Source organism: Typopeltis vanoorti, chromosome 4, assembly GCF_054136105.1.
Source record: "Typopeltis vanoorti isolate ZY-2024b chromosome 4, IOZ_Tvanoo_1.0, whole genome shotgun sequence".
In the NCBI taxonomy this organism is placed as follows: Eukaryota; Metazoa; Arthropoda; class Arachnida; order Uropygi; family Thelyphonidae; genus Typopeltis; species Typopeltis vanoorti.
The window spans coordinates 163,161,369-163,183,760 of NC_143552.1; the positions used below are offsets into that span (position 1 = coordinate 163,161,369).

The 22,392-nt window shown below is 35.3% G+C and overlaps 1 protein-coding gene across 8 annotated transcripts in view; it reads right to left on the bottom strand.

Moving 5' to 3' along the window:
• LOC150107813 (TRAF-type zinc finger domain-containing protein 1-like) overlaps nt 1-22,392 on the bottom strand; it is a 337,022-nt gene that overhangs the window by 50,613 nt on the left and 264,017 nt on the right. For all 8 annotated transcript variants that reach the window (XM_090392060.1, XM_090392062.1, XM_090392061.1 and 5 more), the window contains exon 12: nt 9,616-10,258. In XM_090392060.1, the coding sequence (XP_090248186.1) occupies nt 9,616-10,258 (643 nt within the window). The remainder of the gene's footprint in view (nt 1-9,615; nt 10,259-22,392) is intronic.

Below are 22,392 nucleotides of genomic sequence, written 5' to 3' on the forward strand. Positions count from 1 at the left end.
ATACAGTATTCTGTATTTATTGCATCCATAATTTGCCCTATATAGGTGAAACAGGACCTACAATTCCTATCTGAAAAAAAGGAACATAAACAGCACATTAAGTTTAATAATTATGGTAAATCCTATCTTTCTGATCATGTTCTGAATACTTCACATCAAATTGACTGGAAAGGCACCTGTTGTTTACATCACAACAAAATATAGTATGAGCGTAAATTTAAAGAAGTCTGTGAAATTCTTATCAACCACCAAACTAAATAATAATGTTATTTTTATGGCTATTTAGCCTATTTTTGTTTGTATCCCTTTTTTATAATATCATTGGCTTTTTACTTTTTAGAGCATTACTGATGTTTTAAAGACAGGTATATGAAGAATACATAGGAAGAATAATTCGGACAAACTATTGTAGGATGTTGCTGCTTGTCTTCTTATTCAGTGGCATCTGGCATATGACATTATATATTTATCTGCTGTTGAAGTATGAATGAAAGGAAGTGGATGGGGGGTTGGAAATGTGGATAGAGAGAGAGAGAGAGATGTGGGAGACTCGAGTTTTTTAAGGCTGGGCAGAGAATTCTTTGGGAGGGAGGTCAAAGGCAGAAATTTTGGGGGAAGGAGAAGGATATGATGGGATAAATTTGGTGCAAGTAACGGGGTGTTAGCCTTTTCGACAGTGAGTCGTCTTCTGAGCTCGTGGAGGAAGTGGATGCTATGTCATGCCGGCTTGGTGTTTTTGTATTTGGTGTATCTGTGTTATTTTCTATTGGTTGGAGTCGTGACCTAATTTTTATGTTTTGGAGCTTTCAACTCTCGGAAATTATGTAGGGGGCAGCGGACGTTTCTTGAGTTTTTGTCACATTTTATGGCTATCGTTTCTGATATTCTAAGTATTGTTTTGTTTTCATCATCATCATCAAATTCCTGACATTTACCCTCAAGGGGTATACAGGATATGATAGTACCACATGAAAAATTTTTGTTTTGTTTTCCTGCATGTCTATTATTGCTTTGTTGATTTATGGGGTATGCTTCTGTTCAAGGGTGTGGACTGCTATTTTGTATTCTGTTTTTCTTTTGGTTGTTGCATTTTTTCTTGTTAGAATGGTCTGGAATTGGTATGTTGCAGTCACGGAAGTGTTCTTATAGTCTTGCCCATAAAGATCTGATCGTAGAACCTGTGTAGGTGACATCACAGTCTTGTTGGCAAGGAAATTTGTGAACTACATTGTGGCATTCTAGTATTAATTTTTTGTGTGTGTGTGAGATTTTGTAGGTTTTAGAAGTGTTGCCAACTTTTGGTTCCGGTGAACACCAACTTATAGTCAGTGTGTTTGAAAATGTATTTGTAGGCTTTGCATGTGTTCTGAATGTATGGCAGTTTGATGATTTTTTGTTGGGAAGTTTGTTTTGGTTGTTGGATTGTTTTGACTGGTTTTTGCTGTTTTGTTGGAATCATTTATTAGCTGTGTTGGGTAATTTCAGTTTTTAAAAATCTGTATTAATTTTTTTTATTTCTGTGTTGAGATAATTATGTGTAGTCAAAAACTTATAAGCATTTATAAATTGTGCTAGGATGACTGATTTTTTAATAGAATAATAAGGATGGTATGAATTAAAGACAGGCACATCTCCAAAAAAGACTAAAATTAAGCTTGTAGAAACCTTAGTTTATTCAATCTTTCTCTATGCTTCTCAATCTTGGACAATGACAAAAGATGACAGAAGAAGAAATTGAGGCATTTGCTCTGGTGCTGGAGAAGATTGTTAAGAGTGTCTTGGACAGAAAAACGAACAAACAAAGGTATCCTAGAAGAACTGGATATTGTTGGATTCTGATTATGTAGAGATTAAAGTAATTATTATTTGCTTCAGAATCCAACATGATCTTCCATCACAAAGGCTACAATTGTAAATATTATTTAATGTAAACAACTTATTTTAAAATTTAATATTCATATAACTACCTTAATTTTGTCTAATATTTAATTATTTAATCAAAGATATATGTATGAATAATGAAAAGACTGTATTAAATATTAATAAGTTATTTTATTTATTGTTATGTCAATATTATAGGAATTTGTATCTGATAAATTAACTGTGCATTAATTGAAATATAAATATTCTTTATTTATTCCTGTTTGTGAAAGTTTAACGTTATGCAATAGCTCAATTTTATTATATTTTGTTTTGTTGTCATGGAAACGTATGTAGGTGAGCGAGCACGTTTTGGAACACCATGTGAGGTTTATTGAAAAGAGTTTTAGAAAGAAATGACGTGAGCAATTTACGGGGAAAACTGATATATAAGTGACGAATGCTGGAATTATGAATTAATTGGAGCATTAGAGATTTATAAGAGAGAGATTGGCATAAGGTTGGAATCGGAGCATTTGGCATTCGAAAATCACAGTGCGATAATAGCGAGTCAGCAAGTCACTCAAGCAGCTAAATAAAGTCTACTAGTCGAGAGGCGGTTAGCTAATAAGTTGTAGAACAACAATTATAGCTACGAAAAAAAGGCTGAGAGACTATTAAATAGACTAGAGACACTTGAGTTGAGATTTAGTTTCAGCGCCAACCTTTCAAGGACATACAGAACCTTGACGTATAGAGAATAAGTAGAGGCTGTGAAAATTGAAGTTTAACGATAGTTGTATTCAGTGCTTAAAGAATTAATTGAATGCCGGAGAGATGAACAACTGTGCATATAAAACCTAAAGTTAAGGAATTATTGTATTGCTTTATTTCATGAGTGGTCGGTAGTACTTTATGCAACAACGTTTGTTTATGTGTATTGTGACCAATGATTAATTCAGTTATTGCTTGGAAGAATTATTTTAATGAGTGCTGTTTACTGTTCAAAGTGTTTACAGTTATAAAAAGTGTTTACGTATAAGTAAATGAAGAAGAAAAGATTATCGGTAAGATTATTCCAACCTTAATATTTCTGTACAGAGAAGTGTGTGAGTTTCATCTTAGAATTCCCTGATACTAACTATTGTGGAGAATTAGCCGAAGTGTAAAATTAAAAAGTGTTTGTTTGTGAAGAGGTGTGTTACTGCGATTTTATTGTATTTGGAATTTAAGGAACTGTGAGAAGACTGTAAAGTAGAGATAGCAGAATTACCATTGTCTGAGTTTGCATGACTGTATTGCCAGGAAGGCTGAAGTGTTTCTAATAACTTAATTAGTGATTTGAAGTTGTGTAAAATTTGTGATTTTAAAATTAAACGTTTGTTTTTGTTAATCAAAAGTTGTATTTTGCCTGAATCTCTTTTACTGCACCATTCATAAAATATTCGAACCAAAGCGGGTAAATTAAGTAAGTTAAATATTCTCGGCCAGTATATATAATATTAACACCTAAAAGGAGAGATAGTTGTGAGTTGGTTTATCTTCAATTCTTGAACTAATTCAGATATAAAGTGGCACAGTCTTTAAATATAAATTTTCTTTATATTTGAATTAGAAATCAACTAGCAACCTTCTATTTTGTTTAAGAACATCATAGTAATTAACATGTCGGATCCAAGGTATAAATTAAGACGAAGTAGGATCCAACAAAATATTTTGTTGGATCCTACTTCTTCTTAACTAATTGATAAGTTGCAAGTTGATTTCCAATTCAAATATAAAGAAAATTTATATTTAAAGATTCTGGTAGCAAGGCTTATACGTTGGTCAGACGTATAAGCCTTGCTTATAAGACGTAATTATAAGACGTAATTAATAAAGTATATTAATTAAAGGTAACTTTAACGAATAACTTCTATATTTCGGCAAAGTCACATTGCCATCATAATGTAAGTCTCCCAAAGGGAGACTTACATTATGAGAACTTCAGCCCAATTGCCAAGACTACCAAATTAGCCCGCAAGAGGGCACCATTAGGACTTTAGGAACAATATTAGTTTCTTGCTTTCTTCCTCATTTGCTTTGTGTTAGTGCCTGCGTGCACATACCATATCTTTTTGTTCCTGAAGATGGCAATGTGACTTTGCCGAAATATAGAAGTTATTCATTAAAGTTACCTTTAATTAATATACTTTATATGCGTAGTTAATTCCGTAAACTAATTACCAGTTATATTTAAAGACTGCGCCACTTTATATCTGAATTAGTTCAAGAATCGAAGATAAACCAACTCTTAACAACCTTTCCCTTATATGTTGTTATTACTATATATGCTGGCCGAGTATATTTAACTTACTTATTTTTCCCGCTTTGGTTCGAATGTTTTATGAATGGTGCAGTAAAAGAGATTCAGGCAAAATACAACTTTTGATTACCAAAAACAAACATTTAATTTTAAAATCACAAATTTTACACTTAACTTCAAATCACTAATTAAGTTGTGCAAAACGTTATGCAATAGCTCAATTTTATTATATTTTGTTTTGTTGTCATGGAAACATATGTAAGTGAGCGAGCACGTTTTGGAACACCACGTGAGGTTTATCGAAAAGAGTTTTAGAAAGAAATGACGTGAGCAATTTAGGGGGAAAAACTGATATATAAGCGATGAACGCTGGAATTATGAATTAATTGGAGAATTAGGGATTTATAAGAGAGAGATTGGCATTAGGTTGGAATCAGAGCATTCGGCATTCGAAAATCACAGTGCGATAATAGCGAGTTGGCAAGTCACTCAAGCAGCTAAATAAAGTCTACTAGTTGAGAGGCAGTTAGCTAATAAGTTGTAGAACAACAATTATAGCTACGAAAAAAAGGCTGAGAGACTATTAAATAGACTAGAGACACTTGAGTTGAGATTTAGTTTCAGCGCCGACCTTTCAAGGATTTAAGAAGAAATTGAGGCATTTGCTCTGGTGCTGGAGAAGATTGTTAAGAGTGTCTTGGACAGAAAAACGAACAAACAAAAGTATCCTAGAAGAACTGGATATCCACACAAGATCGATAAACATAATTGACAAGAGAACAGTGCAATAATTTGGACACATATGTAGAAGGGAAGGCAACTGCTTGGAAAAAATAATCATCCAGGGTAAACCGTGTGGGAAAAGAAAAAGAGGACCCCCCCCCCCCCCCCAACAGGTGGATTGACCAAATATCAAAAATCACTGGACTTAAACTAGAACAAGCAATAAGAAAAGCACAGGAGAGAAAGAAATGGCAAAGCATCATCAGGAAGGTCACGAGTCCTCAGACATGAGGAGATCTGAGAGAGAGAGAGAGAGAGAGAGAGAGGGAGATGAATTAAAGTGGAGGTAGTTTTCAATATGTGTGGGTTTGTGGAATATTTTTGTGGCAATTTTGTTCATCATCATCAAATTCCTGCCATGTGCCCTCAAGGGGTGTACAGGATATGATAGTACTGCATGACAAATTTACATCATTACTAACTTCCTATCTACAATTTTCCTCCAAATCAGACTGTTACTTGTAAAGATGCCAACATTACCAGATCTTATATTTCTATCGTCTAAGGCACTTGGTACCGTATCAATCCACCTATATCTTGGTCTTCCTCTGGGTTGTTTTCCTGCCAACTTGGCAGAGAACACTTGTTTTGCTAATCTTTCCTTGCCCATTCTGTTTTAAGTGACATACCACCTGAGATTAGCTCTGCTAACACATTCCTGGATGCTGACAATGTCAAGTTTTTTCCTAATATTCTCGTTTTTAATATGATATTGCCATCGATGCCATCTGTTCACGCCTCTAATCTTTCCCAGGACTCTCATATCTGTGGCCTCTAATCTTTGGTCAAGTTTTACTTCTGACAAAGCTCTCAGATCCATAAGTTAAAACTCGTTTGAACACTGTCTTGTATGCTAATTTAGTGTTCCGCCTCATTTCTCTCTTATTCCATATGAATTTATTCAATTGACTTCCTACCATACCAGCTTTGTTGATTCTGTTGTCTATTTCCATATTTAATTTATCATCTTCACTAAAAATCGTGCTTAAGTAGCTAAAATGTTTTACTTGTTCCACATGTTCTCCATTCACAACACAGTTGACATTTTCATTGTCTTTGTATTGCTGACCTTCATACCATATCTATTACAACAGTTATTCAATTTAGTCAGAGAATCTTGCAGACTTGTAGTGGATTTATTTAGTAGTATAACATCGTCCGCATAAAACAAAGATCTGACATTAACATCTCCAATTTTGATATCATGTTTAATACCACTTTCCTTCACAATGTGATCCATATAGATAATGAATAACAGAGGGGATAATGTACATCCTTGTCTCACACCAGATTTAACATTAAACCATCTTCCTGTACTTCCTTCAATTCTAACTGCTGACTTACAACTCAAATAAAGACTAAGTATTGCATGATATAATGCCCCACTGACACCATATAGCTGTAGCGTATTGAATAGCTTCACTCTTAGAACCTTGTCATATGCCTTTTCCAAATCGACAAAATACAGATCTTTGTTATATTCCCATGATTTCTCCACTATTTGTCATAAAGTGAAGATCTGATCCTGACAGCCTCTATTTGACCTGAATCCAGCTATCATATTTATTTTCTATGTTCTTTTGTTTAGCTAGTCCGTGCAGTTAGCCTAGTGGTTATGCGCTTCGCAACCATATGCCTGGGGAAGGAGTGTCCTAGGTTCGATTCCCGTCGGTGACGTGAGGAGCTGAAGGATCTTCCTCAGCCATAGCCAAGTTAGCCAGTCTTGGGCGTGGACAGCAGGGTTTTTTCCCCAGTTTATTCTGGGGTTTTTCATCCCACAAAGCAGGCAAACTGGCCTTGAGAACTTAACACTACAGGCCATAGGATATACCGGGGCATAGGGCTGACCACCATATCCTGCAAACGGATTGAGGTCCGATGGTCAATGGACCCTCAACACCGCAAGGTAAAAGAGGGTATAAAGAAGATGAGATGAGATGAGTTTTACATAGTTTTTAGCTTTCTTACATTTGTTCTCTGTATTCTCTAAGAGCACAAGCTGACTTATTTGCCAGGAACCTTTGATATGCTTTCTTCTTTTTCTTCACTGCCTCTTTAACTTCCTGTGTCCACCATGGAGTTTTAATTTTTCTATCCTTGCAGACAACATGCCTCTCTAGCTGAATCAATGAAGGTTTTCTTCAAGGCTTGCCAGTGAATCTCCAAGGTTTGGTTCCTCTTCTCAAACTCTTTCATTTTATCTTCAATAATTTGTGTATTTTCGTCTACAGTTCACATCTGAGAGCTGCTCAGATGTGAACTGTAGACTCAGAATGACATGCAAGAAAGTTTTAAAGTGATCACTTTAAAACTTTCTTACACGTCATTCTTTTCAATATGAAATTCAATTTTATTCTGTTCAAGACTAAATAGTGATCACTTCCAATTTCAAATCCTCTGTACACTCTGGTGTCCTGCACTAGGGAGAAAACATCACTATCAATTATAACATAGTCAATGAGACTTTTCTTATTCCTTGCCTCTTCTCTTCATGTGAATTTGTGCACATTTTTATGTTGGAACATGGTGTTAGTAATAACCAGTCCATGTCCTGAGCAGAAATCCAACAGGTATTTGCCATTATTATTAGCTTTGCTCTTTTATCCAAATTTTCCCAAAACATTTTTGTATGTCTGACAATCACTTCCTATTCTGCTATTTAGATTAACAACAAGGACCAACTTTTCCTTTTTTAATTTTGTCAGTAGCTTTCTCTAGAGCCTCAAAAAATTCCTCCACTTCTACCTTAGTAGAACCTCCTGTGGGACCATAGGCACAAATAAGTCTCATTGTCCAGTTCTCCATTCTGATATTTCCCCAAATCACTCTACTTGACACTGCCTGCCATTCAAGAAGATTAGCCTCGTATTTTGTGTTGAATACTATGGCTACTCCTTCTTTTCCTTGACTGTCATTGCCTGAATATAACATTTTGTATTTATTGATCAGAAAGATCTCACCAGTTTTTGTCTTTTTTGTTTCAGTCACCCCTATTATGTCAATCTGGTACTTATCTAATTCCTCCGCTAACTCCACTTCTTTGCTTCTTATGTTGATAGTACCAATGTGTTTTCAGATTTGTTCCAGTAGCTGACTTTTCGCTGTTCACCCTGGTTCCCTGGCGAAAACAACGGGGGGGGGGGGGCATGTTTAACCGGGTGACACCCCAGCCAGCATGAAATTTTGTCATGTTGTGCCATCATATTCTATACTGGTTTAAACCAATAAGAATACAATTTGGTTGGTTAAATCCCAAATTGACAGTCCATCCTCGTTCGTTCAGTATCCAGGTAGATACCCAACAGGGTGCACCAAGAGAAGGTGAGAACTGGACATTAGGTCAGAAGCCCTGGTCGGTTCTCCGCATTCCTTTAAAGACTATGTGGAGGTCTCCTCTCAGTAATACAGCTTTGACCCTTAAGAACCCCGGCTATTTTGTTGTTTGTTCTAATTAATTTCAGGTTTAGGAAATTTACGGATTTTTCATGTTCTGTTTCTATAGTGAATTTTAGTCGGTTGCTGAAGTTGTTAAGGGACGCTTGTAAAGTGGTGATGCATGTTGGTTTTCCAATGATAGAATATCGTTCATGTATCGGCCATAAAAGATGATGCCAGGGGGGGGGGATCTGAGTAGGTGTGATTCTATATGCGATAGTAATAATTTAGCTAATTGTCCGCTAATATTTTAGCCCATAGGGAGCCTGAAAATACCTATTAAATGTAAGTTTTCTCTGACTAATGTGCGAGTTTTTGCCATATGAAAAAATCCTGCCACCCCCATATGATCAGACCAGCTAACTCTCTTTTGGATGAACAGTCCTTACAACGATTCTTGCATTCCTAAACAGGTCTTCCATGGTCTTTCCAAATGTGACATCCTTGCAATGGGATTATGGCAGAGCTTTCTTGCAAAGTACTTTATAAAATGATATTGTTTATTGAGATATAGTTAAAACCTCAGCTTATGAATATTCTAATTATGAGCATCAGTACATATAACCCACTATCACCATTATTCAAAAGAAAAAAACCCCATGGTGCACTATCTTTTCAAGCAAGTATAGGAGAGAGGACTCATCTGCATTTAATACAGTAAAAATGACTAAAGCAGCTAGTGTGATGAAAATGAGTAACAGAAATTGCAACATATTTATTGAAATTATGTGAGAAAGTGGAATGAATTACTGTGCTTATCAAATATTTAATTTTGAAAAAAAAAAAAAAGAAAAAAAAAAAAGTGTTTTGGGGAATATATCTTGAAAGAACTCTTATTCAAAGATAATACAAGCATGCTAGGCTTTAAAGCTTTTTCCAACCCATCTCCTCTGCTGAAATTCCTGCTATAACAAATAATCATGATGATTTCATGAAGGAGTGTGAACTATAAAGAATTCTCTAAAGGCATTTGTTTACATTCCTTTTTTCAAATTAAAACAATTCATAAATTGTAATCAATTCCATTATGCAAGGCATTGTTTAATGTTGCCTTTAATGCTAATTTGAAATACAAGCTGTATAATTTATTTGTAACTTAATGACCTGCTGTACTGTATTAATTGTTTAAAAAATGATAATGCAGACAAGGATAAATTTTATCATAAACAAATCTTCAAAATAAACTTAATGTTAATAAATAAATGCTAAGGAATATTGCATGCATTCCTTACCAGAAATAGCTGATCCTGAATATTGTTCCTCTGCTTTAGTATTAGCATGCCTCATCTCCTGAAGGTACTGAAAAGCACTGTCTGAACTATAATTCCCATGTAACCGTTCAGTCTCTCTGGTGGAATTTTTTCCCCTCATTCTAACCGGTCTCTCATCTTGTTCTTCATGTGAATTTCTTGTAATCTTTTTCCCTGTTACATATATGTTTTCTCTCCTTGCTTTCTGATTGCCTTCAAATGCATAAGCCTTTGGATCACTTTTAATTCCATACTTGTCATGTGAAGTAGGTCGTAATCCTCGGTTATGCCTACTGTATGTATCTCTATACTGTTGATAATAATGGCCCTGTCCTTGATTTTTCTTGAATTGCGAAGCTGTATTATTAGATAATTCTGAAGTACCCTGAACAACTTTATGTGGTAATACACCATTCTGATATGTGTTTTCTGGATTAATTTTATTCCTATTTTCTTTATTGAAATGTTTTTGAATTGCAATGAAAGGAAGATCACTTTGCTGTTTAGATTTAAAATGAGCTGTGGATGAAGAAGTTAAAACTGGCTTGACTGTTAACTTATCTGATGGATGGGAATACTTTTCACCAGTAACTGGAAAGTTCCGCAAACTTCCTTGACAATTTTTCTGTAACAAACCAGCCCTGTTAATATATAATTTTTAATATTAAGATATAGCAGGAAAAATATTTTTTCTCCTATTTTTTAAACAATTAGAACGAAGATTTTCCTTTTCTTTTTGTTTTGGATTTATAAAACATCTGAAACCAATTACTTTTAAATGAAAAAAAAAAATCTTTTATTTCACATTTGGTAATCAGATATGTAATCAGAGGAATTTCTTAAAAGTAATAAGGGACAAGATTAGTAGAATGATCCTATTACTTTTTTTATATGACTCCCACCTATGAAAGGTTGTAAACCTATAGTACATTAGTACCATGGGCGGAATAAGGATTTTTTTCTATTTCGTATTAATTTTTATAATTTTTTTATTCATTTTTTTTAAAACCGCTTCTAGAATACAAAATAAAATATTTTGTATTCTAGAATTCAGGTCTCAATAAGTGGGAGAGGGATCTCACACTTATCTGCCCAATTGCAAACAGCTAAATCCTTGTTGAGATTCAAACACACAGCCTGTTGGAGGTTAAGGGACACTAAAAAATATATTCAACTCTCTCTCTCTCTCTCACACATATGCACATGCACACACAAGATACGCTTTTAAGACATCTCAACCCATAGATTTCATTGATATAGGTTTGAAGTAGTAATTTTAAACTTACTCTTCTCCAGAATATTTATATAATTTCATCATCATCATCATCATCATCATCAAATTCCTGCCATGTACCCTCAAGGGGTGTACAGGATATGATAGTACTACATGAAAAAAACTACATCATTACTAACTTCCTATCTACAATTTTCCTCCAAATCAGTCTGTTACTTGTCAAGACTCCAACATTATCAGATCTTATATTTAAAGCCAAAGAATGGGAATAAATATAAACATCAACAAGACAAAATACATGATCATCAGCAAACATCCAGTCTCATCAATGAAACTGACACTCAATGGGAAAAATATTGATCAAGTATCAAGATATAAATATCTTGGTTGCTGGCATAACGAACGGTGGGATCCAGAAATAGATATAAAGACAAGGATTGAAGTTGCACGGCAGTCCTTCATGAAAATGAGAACACTATTCTGCAATAAAGACCTAAACATGGAAGTCAGATGCCGAATGCTGAAATGCTACGTGTGGTCTATTCTGCTCTATGGAGTTGAAACATGGACATTGAAGGCGACAACCATCAAGAAAATCGAAGCCTTTGAGATGTGGCTATACAGAAGAATGCTAAAGATATCATGGACAGAAAAAATTACCAATGAAGATGTCTTAAAATCCATTGGCAAAGCTAAACATCTTTTACAAATAATCAAGAAACGAAAAACATCATATCTTGGACACATCATGAGAAACAGCAAATACCAACTTCTACAAACTATTTTGGTAGGAAGAATTGATGGCAAAGGAACTAGAGGAAGAAAAAGAATATCATGGTTTGACAACATCAAGACGTGGACAGGAAAGAGCAGTGCACAACTGCTCAGATTAACACAAGATCGCAGACCTTCGATAGAAGATAGCACAATAAGAAGAAGATATTTCTATCGTATAAGGCACTTTGTACCGTATCAATCCACCTATATCTTGGTCTTCCTCTGGGTCGTTTTGCTGCCAACCTGGCAGAGAACACTTGTTTTGCTAATCTTTCCTTGCCCATTCTGTTTAAGTGACCATACTACCTGAGATTAGCTCTGCTAATGCATTCCTGGATGCTGACAATGTCAAGTTCTTTCCTAATATCCTCGTTTTTAATATGATATTGCCATTGATGCCATTTGTTCATGCCTATAATCTTTCTTAGGACTCTCATATCTGTAGTCTTTGGTCAAGTGTTTTACTTCTGATCCAGCTCTCAGATCCATAAGTTAAAACTGGTTTGAACACTGTCTTGTATACAGCTAATTTAGTGTTCTGACTAATTTCTCTCTTATTCCATATGAATTTATTCAACTGACTTCCCACCATACCAGCTTTGCTGATTCTGTTGTCTACTTCTATGGTCTTCCTCCAATGCATGTTTTGCTAGTCAGCTTTTTGGTTGTCCTTACTAATGTATTTTTTTCTGAAGTTATCAGTCTGTCCTGCTGCTACTAAGTTACATGTTGACAGGGAATGCTGCAGACAACTTGGAAAGAAAGGGGATCTGACAATTCTTGATTTGTCTGAAAAAGGTAAAAACTTTGTTCAGAGGTTTGTATACTGTTCTGATTCTATGTTGTTTAGGAGGGAGGTTTATCATCTGTTGTACCATTGATATAATTAATGTATAGTTTAGCTTGTGGGGAAAAGGGGGTCTTTTTAAAGAGTTGGTGGGTTTCTGTTCTATTTATTTTGCTGGAATAATAAGTAGAGATTGTTGCAGGTGCAGTACTGGTCCTGAGGGTGAAATTTGTCCTACCCTGGAGGCTACTTTTGAAAATTCCAAGTGGGCAGAATGGTGACATGTAGGTACAAGGGTGTGCCGAAAAGTTGTGATAATCGCCATGAAGGATTTGTGATACATGTCATCTTATGTATCTTAAAAAAAAAAAAAAGAACAAATTATTACAATTTGATAAAACATGAGAGTTTTAAGATATGTTCTTCCTTGTGATTATATCAGTTGCTTTAATATCACTTTTCTTCCAGGTGTTTATCAGAACTTTTCAGAGGTTTGTATATCATATCTGCCCGTGTGTGTGTGTGTGTGTGAGTGAGAGAGAGCTTACAGGAGACTGAACATATCTTCTTGCCATATAACTAAATTATTCATGAAAGCTAGTCTCTTCTATTTCCTCTTCCACAGTAAAATTAATTTAGTAGTGTATATTTTTTGAGCTACATGAAAAGTTAGAAAGACCTGTCAGCCTTATAGTCAAAGATATCACCTATATACCTCAACCAAACTTTCGGCTTGAGAGGGAGGAGAAGGACTAAATTAAGTGCCAAAGATTCAAACAATTGCATATATAAGTTAACAATGGGGAGTGAAAGTCAGGAGTACTTGCTACACCTTCAGTATTTAATGAGCTGGTTGTTCAACTTAAAATATGCCAATTTAAGACAGTACTTAAATTTTGGAAAGGTGAATTAGCATATTGTCTACTGGAACATTCATGAAAAGGGACAACACATCAAAGCACACTAAGTGATAATTTTTCTCCAAATGAAGGTTCTATATAGCTGTTTTAAAGTGTGTGGAGTTTTGCATGCAATAAGGTGTCTTATTGATATGTTTGGTGAATTTTGGTGCAAAGTTTTTAGTCACAGTTTATAGGTGGGACAATTTATGGCATCAAAATGGGACACAAATGAGGCACCAGGTTTGTGACCCCTTAGATAGCTTGTATAGTTTTGGTGTGTACCAATAAAAAAATCTTTAATTCGAAACTAGTTTCTGCTGGCCAACTTGTAATGTTATTTAGTAGATTTAAGGAATTATTTTTTTACTGCTAGTGCAGGGTTCTTTACTAGGCATATAGCAAAGAACATTACAAGATAACAATTCTTTTCATTTATTATTACAGTCACCTGCATTCAGGATCACCATGGCACTGCCTGTCTGCTTCCACTATTATTGTATTCATTTAGTTTTAAATTTTCCACGGCTGCTTTTGCAAATTATTAAAATCATTCAAATCAAATTCTGTTTTAATATCAATGGAATCCACTTCAAAGGAAAAAAAAAAAAAAAAAAAAACACCACTCCACTATCTCCTGGAAAAATCCATAGTTTGTTTCTTATAGTCCAAGTTCTTGAGAAGATTGGTAGTGCTGCACTGAGATCTTGTAATTTTTCTTTCACTCCATCTACAGCAAGTTAACTTCCCTTATGCTTTCTCCTAAAGAAAAGTAGACACGAGTTTACCAGGTACAAAGACTATTCTGACGCTCACTATAAAGTACTACCAACAGAAGAATATTTATCATCATGTCATCTTCCTTATACCCTCTTTTACCTTGCGGTGTCGAGGGTCCATTGATCATTGGACCTCACTCCGTTTACAGGATAAGGTGGTCAGCCTTATGCCCCAGTGTATCCTATGGCCTGTAGTGTTGAGTTTTCAAGGCCAGTTTGCCTGCTTTGCGGGATGAAAAACTCCAGAATAAACTGGGCTAAAAAACCCTGCTGTCCACGCCCAAGACTGGCTAACTCGGCTATGGCTGAGGAAGATCCTTCAGCTCCTCACGTCACCGACGGGAATCGAACCTAGGACACTCCTTCCCCAGGCATATGGTTGCGAAGCGCATAGCCACTAGGCTAACCGTGCGGACGAAGAATATTTATTATTATTATATTCTTAATATGAACCCTCAGGGAGAGATACAGGACATTATGATACTCCACACTAATCTGTTATCTGTCAGGAATCCAATATGGTCAAGACTTGAAATTATCTTAGGTATTTCTTACTATATAGATCTTGACTTTCCCCTGAGTCTTTTCCTGTCTTTCTGACAAAACTTGGTTTTCTAATCTTTCCTCTCCCATTCTGTTACATAACCATACCATCAGAGATAATACATTCCTGAGTACTAAATAATGTCAGATTTCTTCATAATATCCTTGTTTTTAATATAACTGTGCCATTTGTGCAATCTGTTCACTCATTCATTCTGCAATCACTCTCAAAACTTTCATATCTTTGGATACAGTTTTTGATCAAGTGTTTTATTTCTAATCCTGCTCTCAGATCCATAAGTTAAAATTTGGCTGAATATATACAACAGGCTATTTAGTGTTTCACTGATTTCTTACATTTAATATAAAAATATTCATTTGATTTCCTACTATGCCAGTATTGCTAATTTCATTGTCTATTTCCATATTTAATTTGCCATCTTCACTAAAAATTGTGCCTAAATAGCTGAAATATTTTATTCGTTCTATACGTTCTCCATTGAGAATGGAGTTGATGTTCTCAATCTTTTTGCCAATTCTTATTATCTGTGCCTTTTTATTGTTGATTTTCATACCAAACTTATTACAGCAGTTATTTAATTTAGACAGAGAATCCTGACATGTACTAGATTTATTTAGGAGAATAACATCATTTGCACAAAGTAGAACTGAGATTAACATCTTAAATTTTGATATTAGGTTTAATGCCACTTTCCTTTATAATGTGATCCATATAGATTATGAATAACAGCAGAAATAATGAGTACTCTTGTCTCACACCTGATTTAACATCAAACCATTTTCCTGTACCTCCTTCAATCCTAACTGATGACTTAAAACTCAAGCAGAAACTGCATCACTCAATATAATCTCACATTCACACCATAATATAATTGCAGCATTTCAAACAGCTTATCCAAGGCACCTTGTGAAATGCCTTCTCTAGATATAAAAATTAAATGCGCAGATCCTTGTGATATTCCCATGATTTCTCAACCATTTGTCTTAAAGTCAAAATCTCATCCTGACAACTACTCTTTGGCCTGAAATCATCTTGTTCTCCTCCAAGTTTCCCTTCCACAATTTTCCCTAGCCTTTTTTTAAAGTATGCATGCATAAATCTTACAAGGAACACTCAGTAAGGAAATTTCTTGTAATTATCGCATTCAGTTTTATTTTTTTTTATATAGATAGATATTATGGGCTCTACTCCAATCATTCAGAATTCGATCCTCTGATCAAGTCTTCTGAATTTTACTGTGTGGCCATTGTATAACTTTTATAACCTCTATATTTGAACATTTCTGGTTGAATATCATGTACTCATTCAAATCAAAGCTGCCTTTCACACATTTCAGGTTTCTGATGGCTTTTATTATAAGTACTGGTACTCCTGATTGCATTTCCCTTGAATATTTTTTACCACTGTTGTAATTTGTTTCCTTTGGAAATCTTTCAAAGAAAAACAATTATTCCAGGCACCTAGAATATCCTTATTTTCAGTTTTCATATCAACTTTATCATTTCTTACTCCTTTTACAATACTCTTTCACCTAATGATTGAGAGATACTTGTACCATAATAATAAGACTAACTACATGTACACATAAGGATAATGAAGCAATTAAAGTAATAAACTGTAATTGATAAATATTTCAATCTGAAAATTACAGGTCTTCATCATCAGTGGCAGGAAGACAAGTAAGTACTAGGTAGAACATTAACAATGGATTATTTAAGTATCTTCCTGGAGATGCTATCAGACAATGAAACATAAGTTTCATTTCTCTTTATCATTATTAACAGACCTCCAGGGAGTGTAAAAGAAAGAAAAAAAAGACATTCCTACCATCATACAAAAAAATCACCAAACTGTGCCATAAATCAATTCAGTATTTCTGTACTCATCACATTCAGGCAATGTTTCCTACTCACTAACTGATCTTCACTGAAAGAAACTGTTTCTCACTCCCTTGCTAATACCCTCCTTATACAGCTTCCAGGGATGCCTCTTTTCCTACCCCGTCTACCTCCATTCTATGAAAAATATCCATATTTAATTTCAAAATAAAATTTTCTTTCTGAATTTATATGATTTATGCACACAGAGTCAAGGTCAAAAGTTTCATTTCTCTTTATCATTATTAACAGACCTCCAGGGAGTGTAAAAGAAAGAAAAAAAAAGACATTCCTACCATCATACAAAAAAATCACCAAACTGTGCCATAAATCAATTCAGTATTTCTGTACTCATCACATTCAGGCAATGTTTCCTACTCACTAACTGATCTTCACTGAAAGAAACTGTTTCTCACTCCCTTGCTAATACCCTCCTTATACAGCTTCCAGGGATGCCTCTTTTCCTACCCCGTCTACCTCCATTCTATGAAAAATATCCATATTTAACTGGTAACAATCCCTTACCAACTTATGTTTCAATTATATTCACCCTTCCTCCTGTTTACAAGGATCTGCAAATGGCATTCCTTCAATCTCTTTTGAAATATCTAACATTCAAGAGACATGATACTACCTTAGTCAATCTTCTCTGGATTCTCTCCAACATATGCCAGCAAAGGTTGGTCAATTGGTAGAGCCTCTGATACTCACACAAAAAGTTAAGCAAGTTTGAGTGCAGTTAGTAGTTGGAAGGGATTCAATCATTCGATGCTGTTGGCACACTCTCCCTCGATGAGTCTTTGGACTCCCTGGAGGTGTCAAATAATAATAATATCCTCATCTCATTCAAAACCAGTTGACCAAATCTGTGATCTGTGCACAGAAATCTATATACAAATTGATCAAAGTCTTATAAATGGAACCATAATATCTTTGCTTTTACATGTCGAGGTTCTCCTCGTCACTGCTATAAACTGTTGTGATGTCCTTACAATTTTAGCAATAATATTATTCTTAAAACTTCAGATACCTGTCCAACACTCTTTGCTCCATCATCTTTCACCTTCTTCAAAATTTCTTACTAATTGTATACACTGCATCCCATTCTTACCTGTCAAATTTCAGGACCTTACACTTTGCAACATTAACCTAGCAATTCATTCTACCCTCTTGCACATTCAAAGTCTATTCAAATCCTCATGTTGGAAATTTAAGAGAGTTAATTCTTCCAATATTTCAATCTCAGTCACAGCGACATCTTCAAAGAGGACAATATAAAATTTTCACTCACTCACTCACACACACACAAACTAAGTGAAATTAGGTAGATAAAGGACTATTTTAGGTAGAGAAAAGGGTGGATGTAATTTCTATCTTAACTAAGTGAGGCATCCTCTGTTAATGTCTGCCAGAAGCCTTGGTTGTAATATGGAATCTCTGAAAGTTAATGTTTCCCATATTTTGGGAGATTTAACACATCTATATTTATAAAGATTAGACTGGTTTCTGAGGGTAACTGCTGATTTAAAAAAAGTCTTTCACTACTAAACTTGCTGCAGTAGAGTGATATTTTCCTATTCAACTGTGTGTGTGGTGTCTAAAGTGTGGTCTGCTAGACCTGCCCACAATCATGATTAGATGCATTTTTATGTTCTTCATTGAGATTGTGGCTGAACTTCCAGTGTATTCATGATAGGCTAATCAGGAACAAGGAACTCTATACACACCAGGAACTGAAAGAGGATGGAGTTAGGTTTTAGGGGAATAGTTTCAAGTGAGGCTTGAAAGCAGTGTGCAGGTTGCACAATTTGTTGGCTATTTTCTTGAGAGCATCGTATTCCTCCAATTTAGTCAATGCAATTCATGATGGATCTTACTGGATAACCATTCTACTGACAGCTGTATGTACTTTGTAATCTGGTTCCTTTTATTTCTTGTTTCTAACTCCATCCTCTTTCAGTTCCTGGTGTGTATAGAGTTCCTTGTTTAAAAATTAAACCATGTAATTTGATGTTGCTGTTTTGGCTGCCTTTGCAACATGCCTTCTAAACTTCAATTCCCTCTCCACAATTATCCCTAAGTCTCTGACCTCGTGAACTTCTTTCATCAATATACTACACAGCATATAGTATATGGCACAATGCATCTTGCCCATGGGGGCATCTGCTGACTTTTTCCAAGCAGTGCATCAATCAAAAAGTGGTTTATGGAAGAGCTGAGTCCAGGAGAAGGTAGGTGACCAGTGGTGTACTTCAGGGTCAGTACTTAGTCCTCTGTTGTTTAATTTGTACATTAACGATACAGGAGATAATTTGACAGGAAATATTCAGTTGTTTGCTGATGATGCAAAACTGGGAAGAGATATAGTCAATGAAGGTGACGTACAGTTCTTGCAAGATGACTTAAATAAGTTGGTGGTATGGGCAGAGATAAATGGCTGCCAGTTTAAAGTGGATAAGTGTAAGGTGGTGTATTTTGGGAGGATGAGATTACATGCTGTGTAGTATATTGATGGAAGAAGTTGACGAGGTCAGAGACTTAGGGATAATTGTGAGAGGGAATTGAAGTTTAGAAGGCATACTGCAAAGGCAGCCAAAACAGCAACATCAAATTACATGGTTTAATTTTTAAAGGTACCTGTGGCATGACTATAAATAATAAACTACACAATAACCAAAGTAATTAACTTTAATGAAATGAAGGTACAGATATTTCATACTGAAACTAACAGTACATCATCAGTGTGTAGAAACAAGAAATAAAAGGAACCGGATTACAAAGTACATACAGCTGTTGGTAGAACAGTTATTCAGTAAGATCCATCGTGAATTGTATTGACTCACCCACCTATAGAATTGCTAAATTTCTGTCACGTTTATTAACTGCCCACACTGGATAATCCAGTTCATTCATCAAAAATTCCACACATTTTCTTGAAAAAATCAAGGATATTCAAATACAAGAGTCGGATTTGTTAGTCAGTTTCGATATTGTTTCCCTCTTTACCAACATTCCATTATCTGACACAGTTAGTTTACTATATGATGATTACCCTCCTGATATTGGATTTTTGAATTTGTTATACAATCAGGATATTCAGTTGCAAAAACAAGATCTATAGACAAGTTGAAGGTACTGCCATGGGTAGCCCTCTGTCTCCACCTTTGGCAAACTATTTTCTGAACCATCTAGAAGATACCTTGTTCTCATCCATTCATCCCCAACCCTCTCATTGGTTTCGTTATGGTGATTATGTCTTTTCTGTTTGGCCTCATTCTAAATATGAACTTCCCCTGTTCCTCAACAGATAAATAGCCTTCACCCATGGATTCAGTTCACCATGGAAAAAGAAACTGCTGGTAGTTTACCATTCTTGGAAACCCTATGTACGCGCACAGCCTCCGGTAATTTATCAGTGTTTATCGAAAATTACCTTTACTGGCAGATACATTTATCAAAATGTCTGCTCATCACACCTCTCAAAAATTGGTGTTATGAAGTCTTTAATTAATAGAGCATATAAGGTGTGCTCTCTTCCTCAAGCTTAGGGAGAAATAAGAACTTCTCACTATCAAAATGTTAATGGAATTAACATTTGGTTACAACCCTAATCAAATCCAGCAGATAATTGACTCCTATGTTCCAACACCTCAGGATTCTTCAACAGACTGCAGAGTTCCAATCTCGCATATTTCTGGCATCTCGGAACTGGCTGGTGGAATTTCGAAGAAGTATCATCTCATTCCCACATATTTTCCAATCAACAAAATTTCTCATCTGTTGCCATCTACAAAAGACAAACTGGCACCTCTATCATTAGCTGGCGTTTACCAGATACCATGTGAATGTAATCTAACATAATTTGGACAAACTGACCGTTTTGTAGAAAAAAAGAATAAATGAACATCAATATTATATCGAATACATGAAACCTCAAAGTCTTGTCTGGCACAACATAGTATTGACACTAAACACAATATCCAGTGGGATCAAGCTCATCTTCTCCATAGATGCAGGTTTAAATATGAACGCCTTTTCAAAGAAAGTTGTGAAGCCCTTTTACATCTGCCAAATCTGAACCGGAATGATTGTCTCTCTCTCTCTCTCTCCCCCAAAAGTTTGGAAGATCCTTATCTTATGTAGCCATCAAAAATAGTTTTTAATAATACTATTTATCAATACTAATTTATGGCACGCAGCAACAGGTTTTAATTGGTAATCCACCGACAGCTGTATGTACTTTGTAATCTGGTTCTTTTTATTGCTTGTTTCTACACGCTGATGATGATGTACTGTTATTTTCAGTACAAAATATCTGTACTTTCATTTCATTAAAGTTAATTACTGGTCATTGTGTAATTTATTATTTAAATTGCATGGTTCTTGAAGAACACTGACAAGCAGACATTGGGAAGTTATTCAAAGATTTTCCACTTGGTTATACCACAAATTAAAGATGCCAAGAAATTATATTCTTGGTTTAATCCTTTATCCAAGTGTAAGCAAACAAAGTTTGCACCTGAAGTAACTTCAGGACTGGGCAACTCATAGAGGCTAATGACTTCACATCACTTGCCTTAGTATCCCATAATGCAAAGCACATATCCTTTTGGACATGTATAATGCTATGCATTATGGGAAGGGACACTACTTGTTTTGACCTTTATTGAGATCTCATCAGTGGGAGCCAGACCCTGAAGTGATACCAACCAAGTTGAAAAACTCTGAACTTCTAGCTCTAATCCAGAGTATTTTAGTAATAAGGTGTGACACCTTTTGGCTACTTGTTGAAAGTTTATTATTATTATTATTATTATTATTTTTTTTTTTACTACCTTACTCCAGTCCTGAAGATATTTTCAGGCGCAAACTTTGTTTGCTCACACTTGGATAAAGGATTAAACCAAATTTATTATGGCTACTTGTATATGGCAATATGACTTCTGCATTACTTCAATCTTGGTGTCACTTCAGGATCTGGCTCCCGTTCATGAGACCTTAATAAAGGTTGAAACCGGTCTGGGTTTCGACCCAGATTGGTAGAATTAGTCTCTATATATGAGTTGCCCAGTCCTGAAGTTATTTCAGGTGTAAACTTTGTTTGCTTACACTTGAATAAAGGATTAAACCAAGAATATCATTTCTTGGCAACTTTAATTAAAAATTCGATCCTCTGACTATGCCTTTGGAATTATGCAGTAACTCCACATTTGATCATTTCTAGCAAATATCATTATTGTTACTGCCTTTCCACATTTCAGGTTTTTACGGCTCTTCTGCCTCAAGTATTGATATGTACTCCTTATTGCATTCCTCTTGAAGGTTTCTACTACCATGTTGTCACTGCATGTTTCATTTAGCAATCCTTCAAAGTAATTACTCCACACATCTAGAATATTTTTATCTTCAGTTTTCACATCACTTTTATCATCTCTGATTCCATTTACAGGACTCTTTCCTCTTGCTAAGCTTTTTCAATAGTCTCTAGAATTTTGCCACCTTTCTGATCTTCATTTTTTATGTTTCTACCAAATCTTCCCATGACTTCTGTTTGGCTAATTTTATGCAATGCATCACTTTCTTACATTTTTCTTTGTATTTATTCAGAGCACATGCAGCTTACTTGCCAAGAACTTTTGATATGCTTTCTTCTTTTCCTTGACTGTCTCTTTAACTTCCAGAGTCCACCATGGAGTTCTGATTTGTCTCTCCTTGCAGATAACCTTGAGCCTCCATAGCTCAGTTGTTATAGACTAAGCCCTTTGGTCAGAAAGACCTGGGTTCGATTCCCATCAGTGACATGAGGAACCTTTAATCTGGTCTCTTTCAACAAAAGGTGAG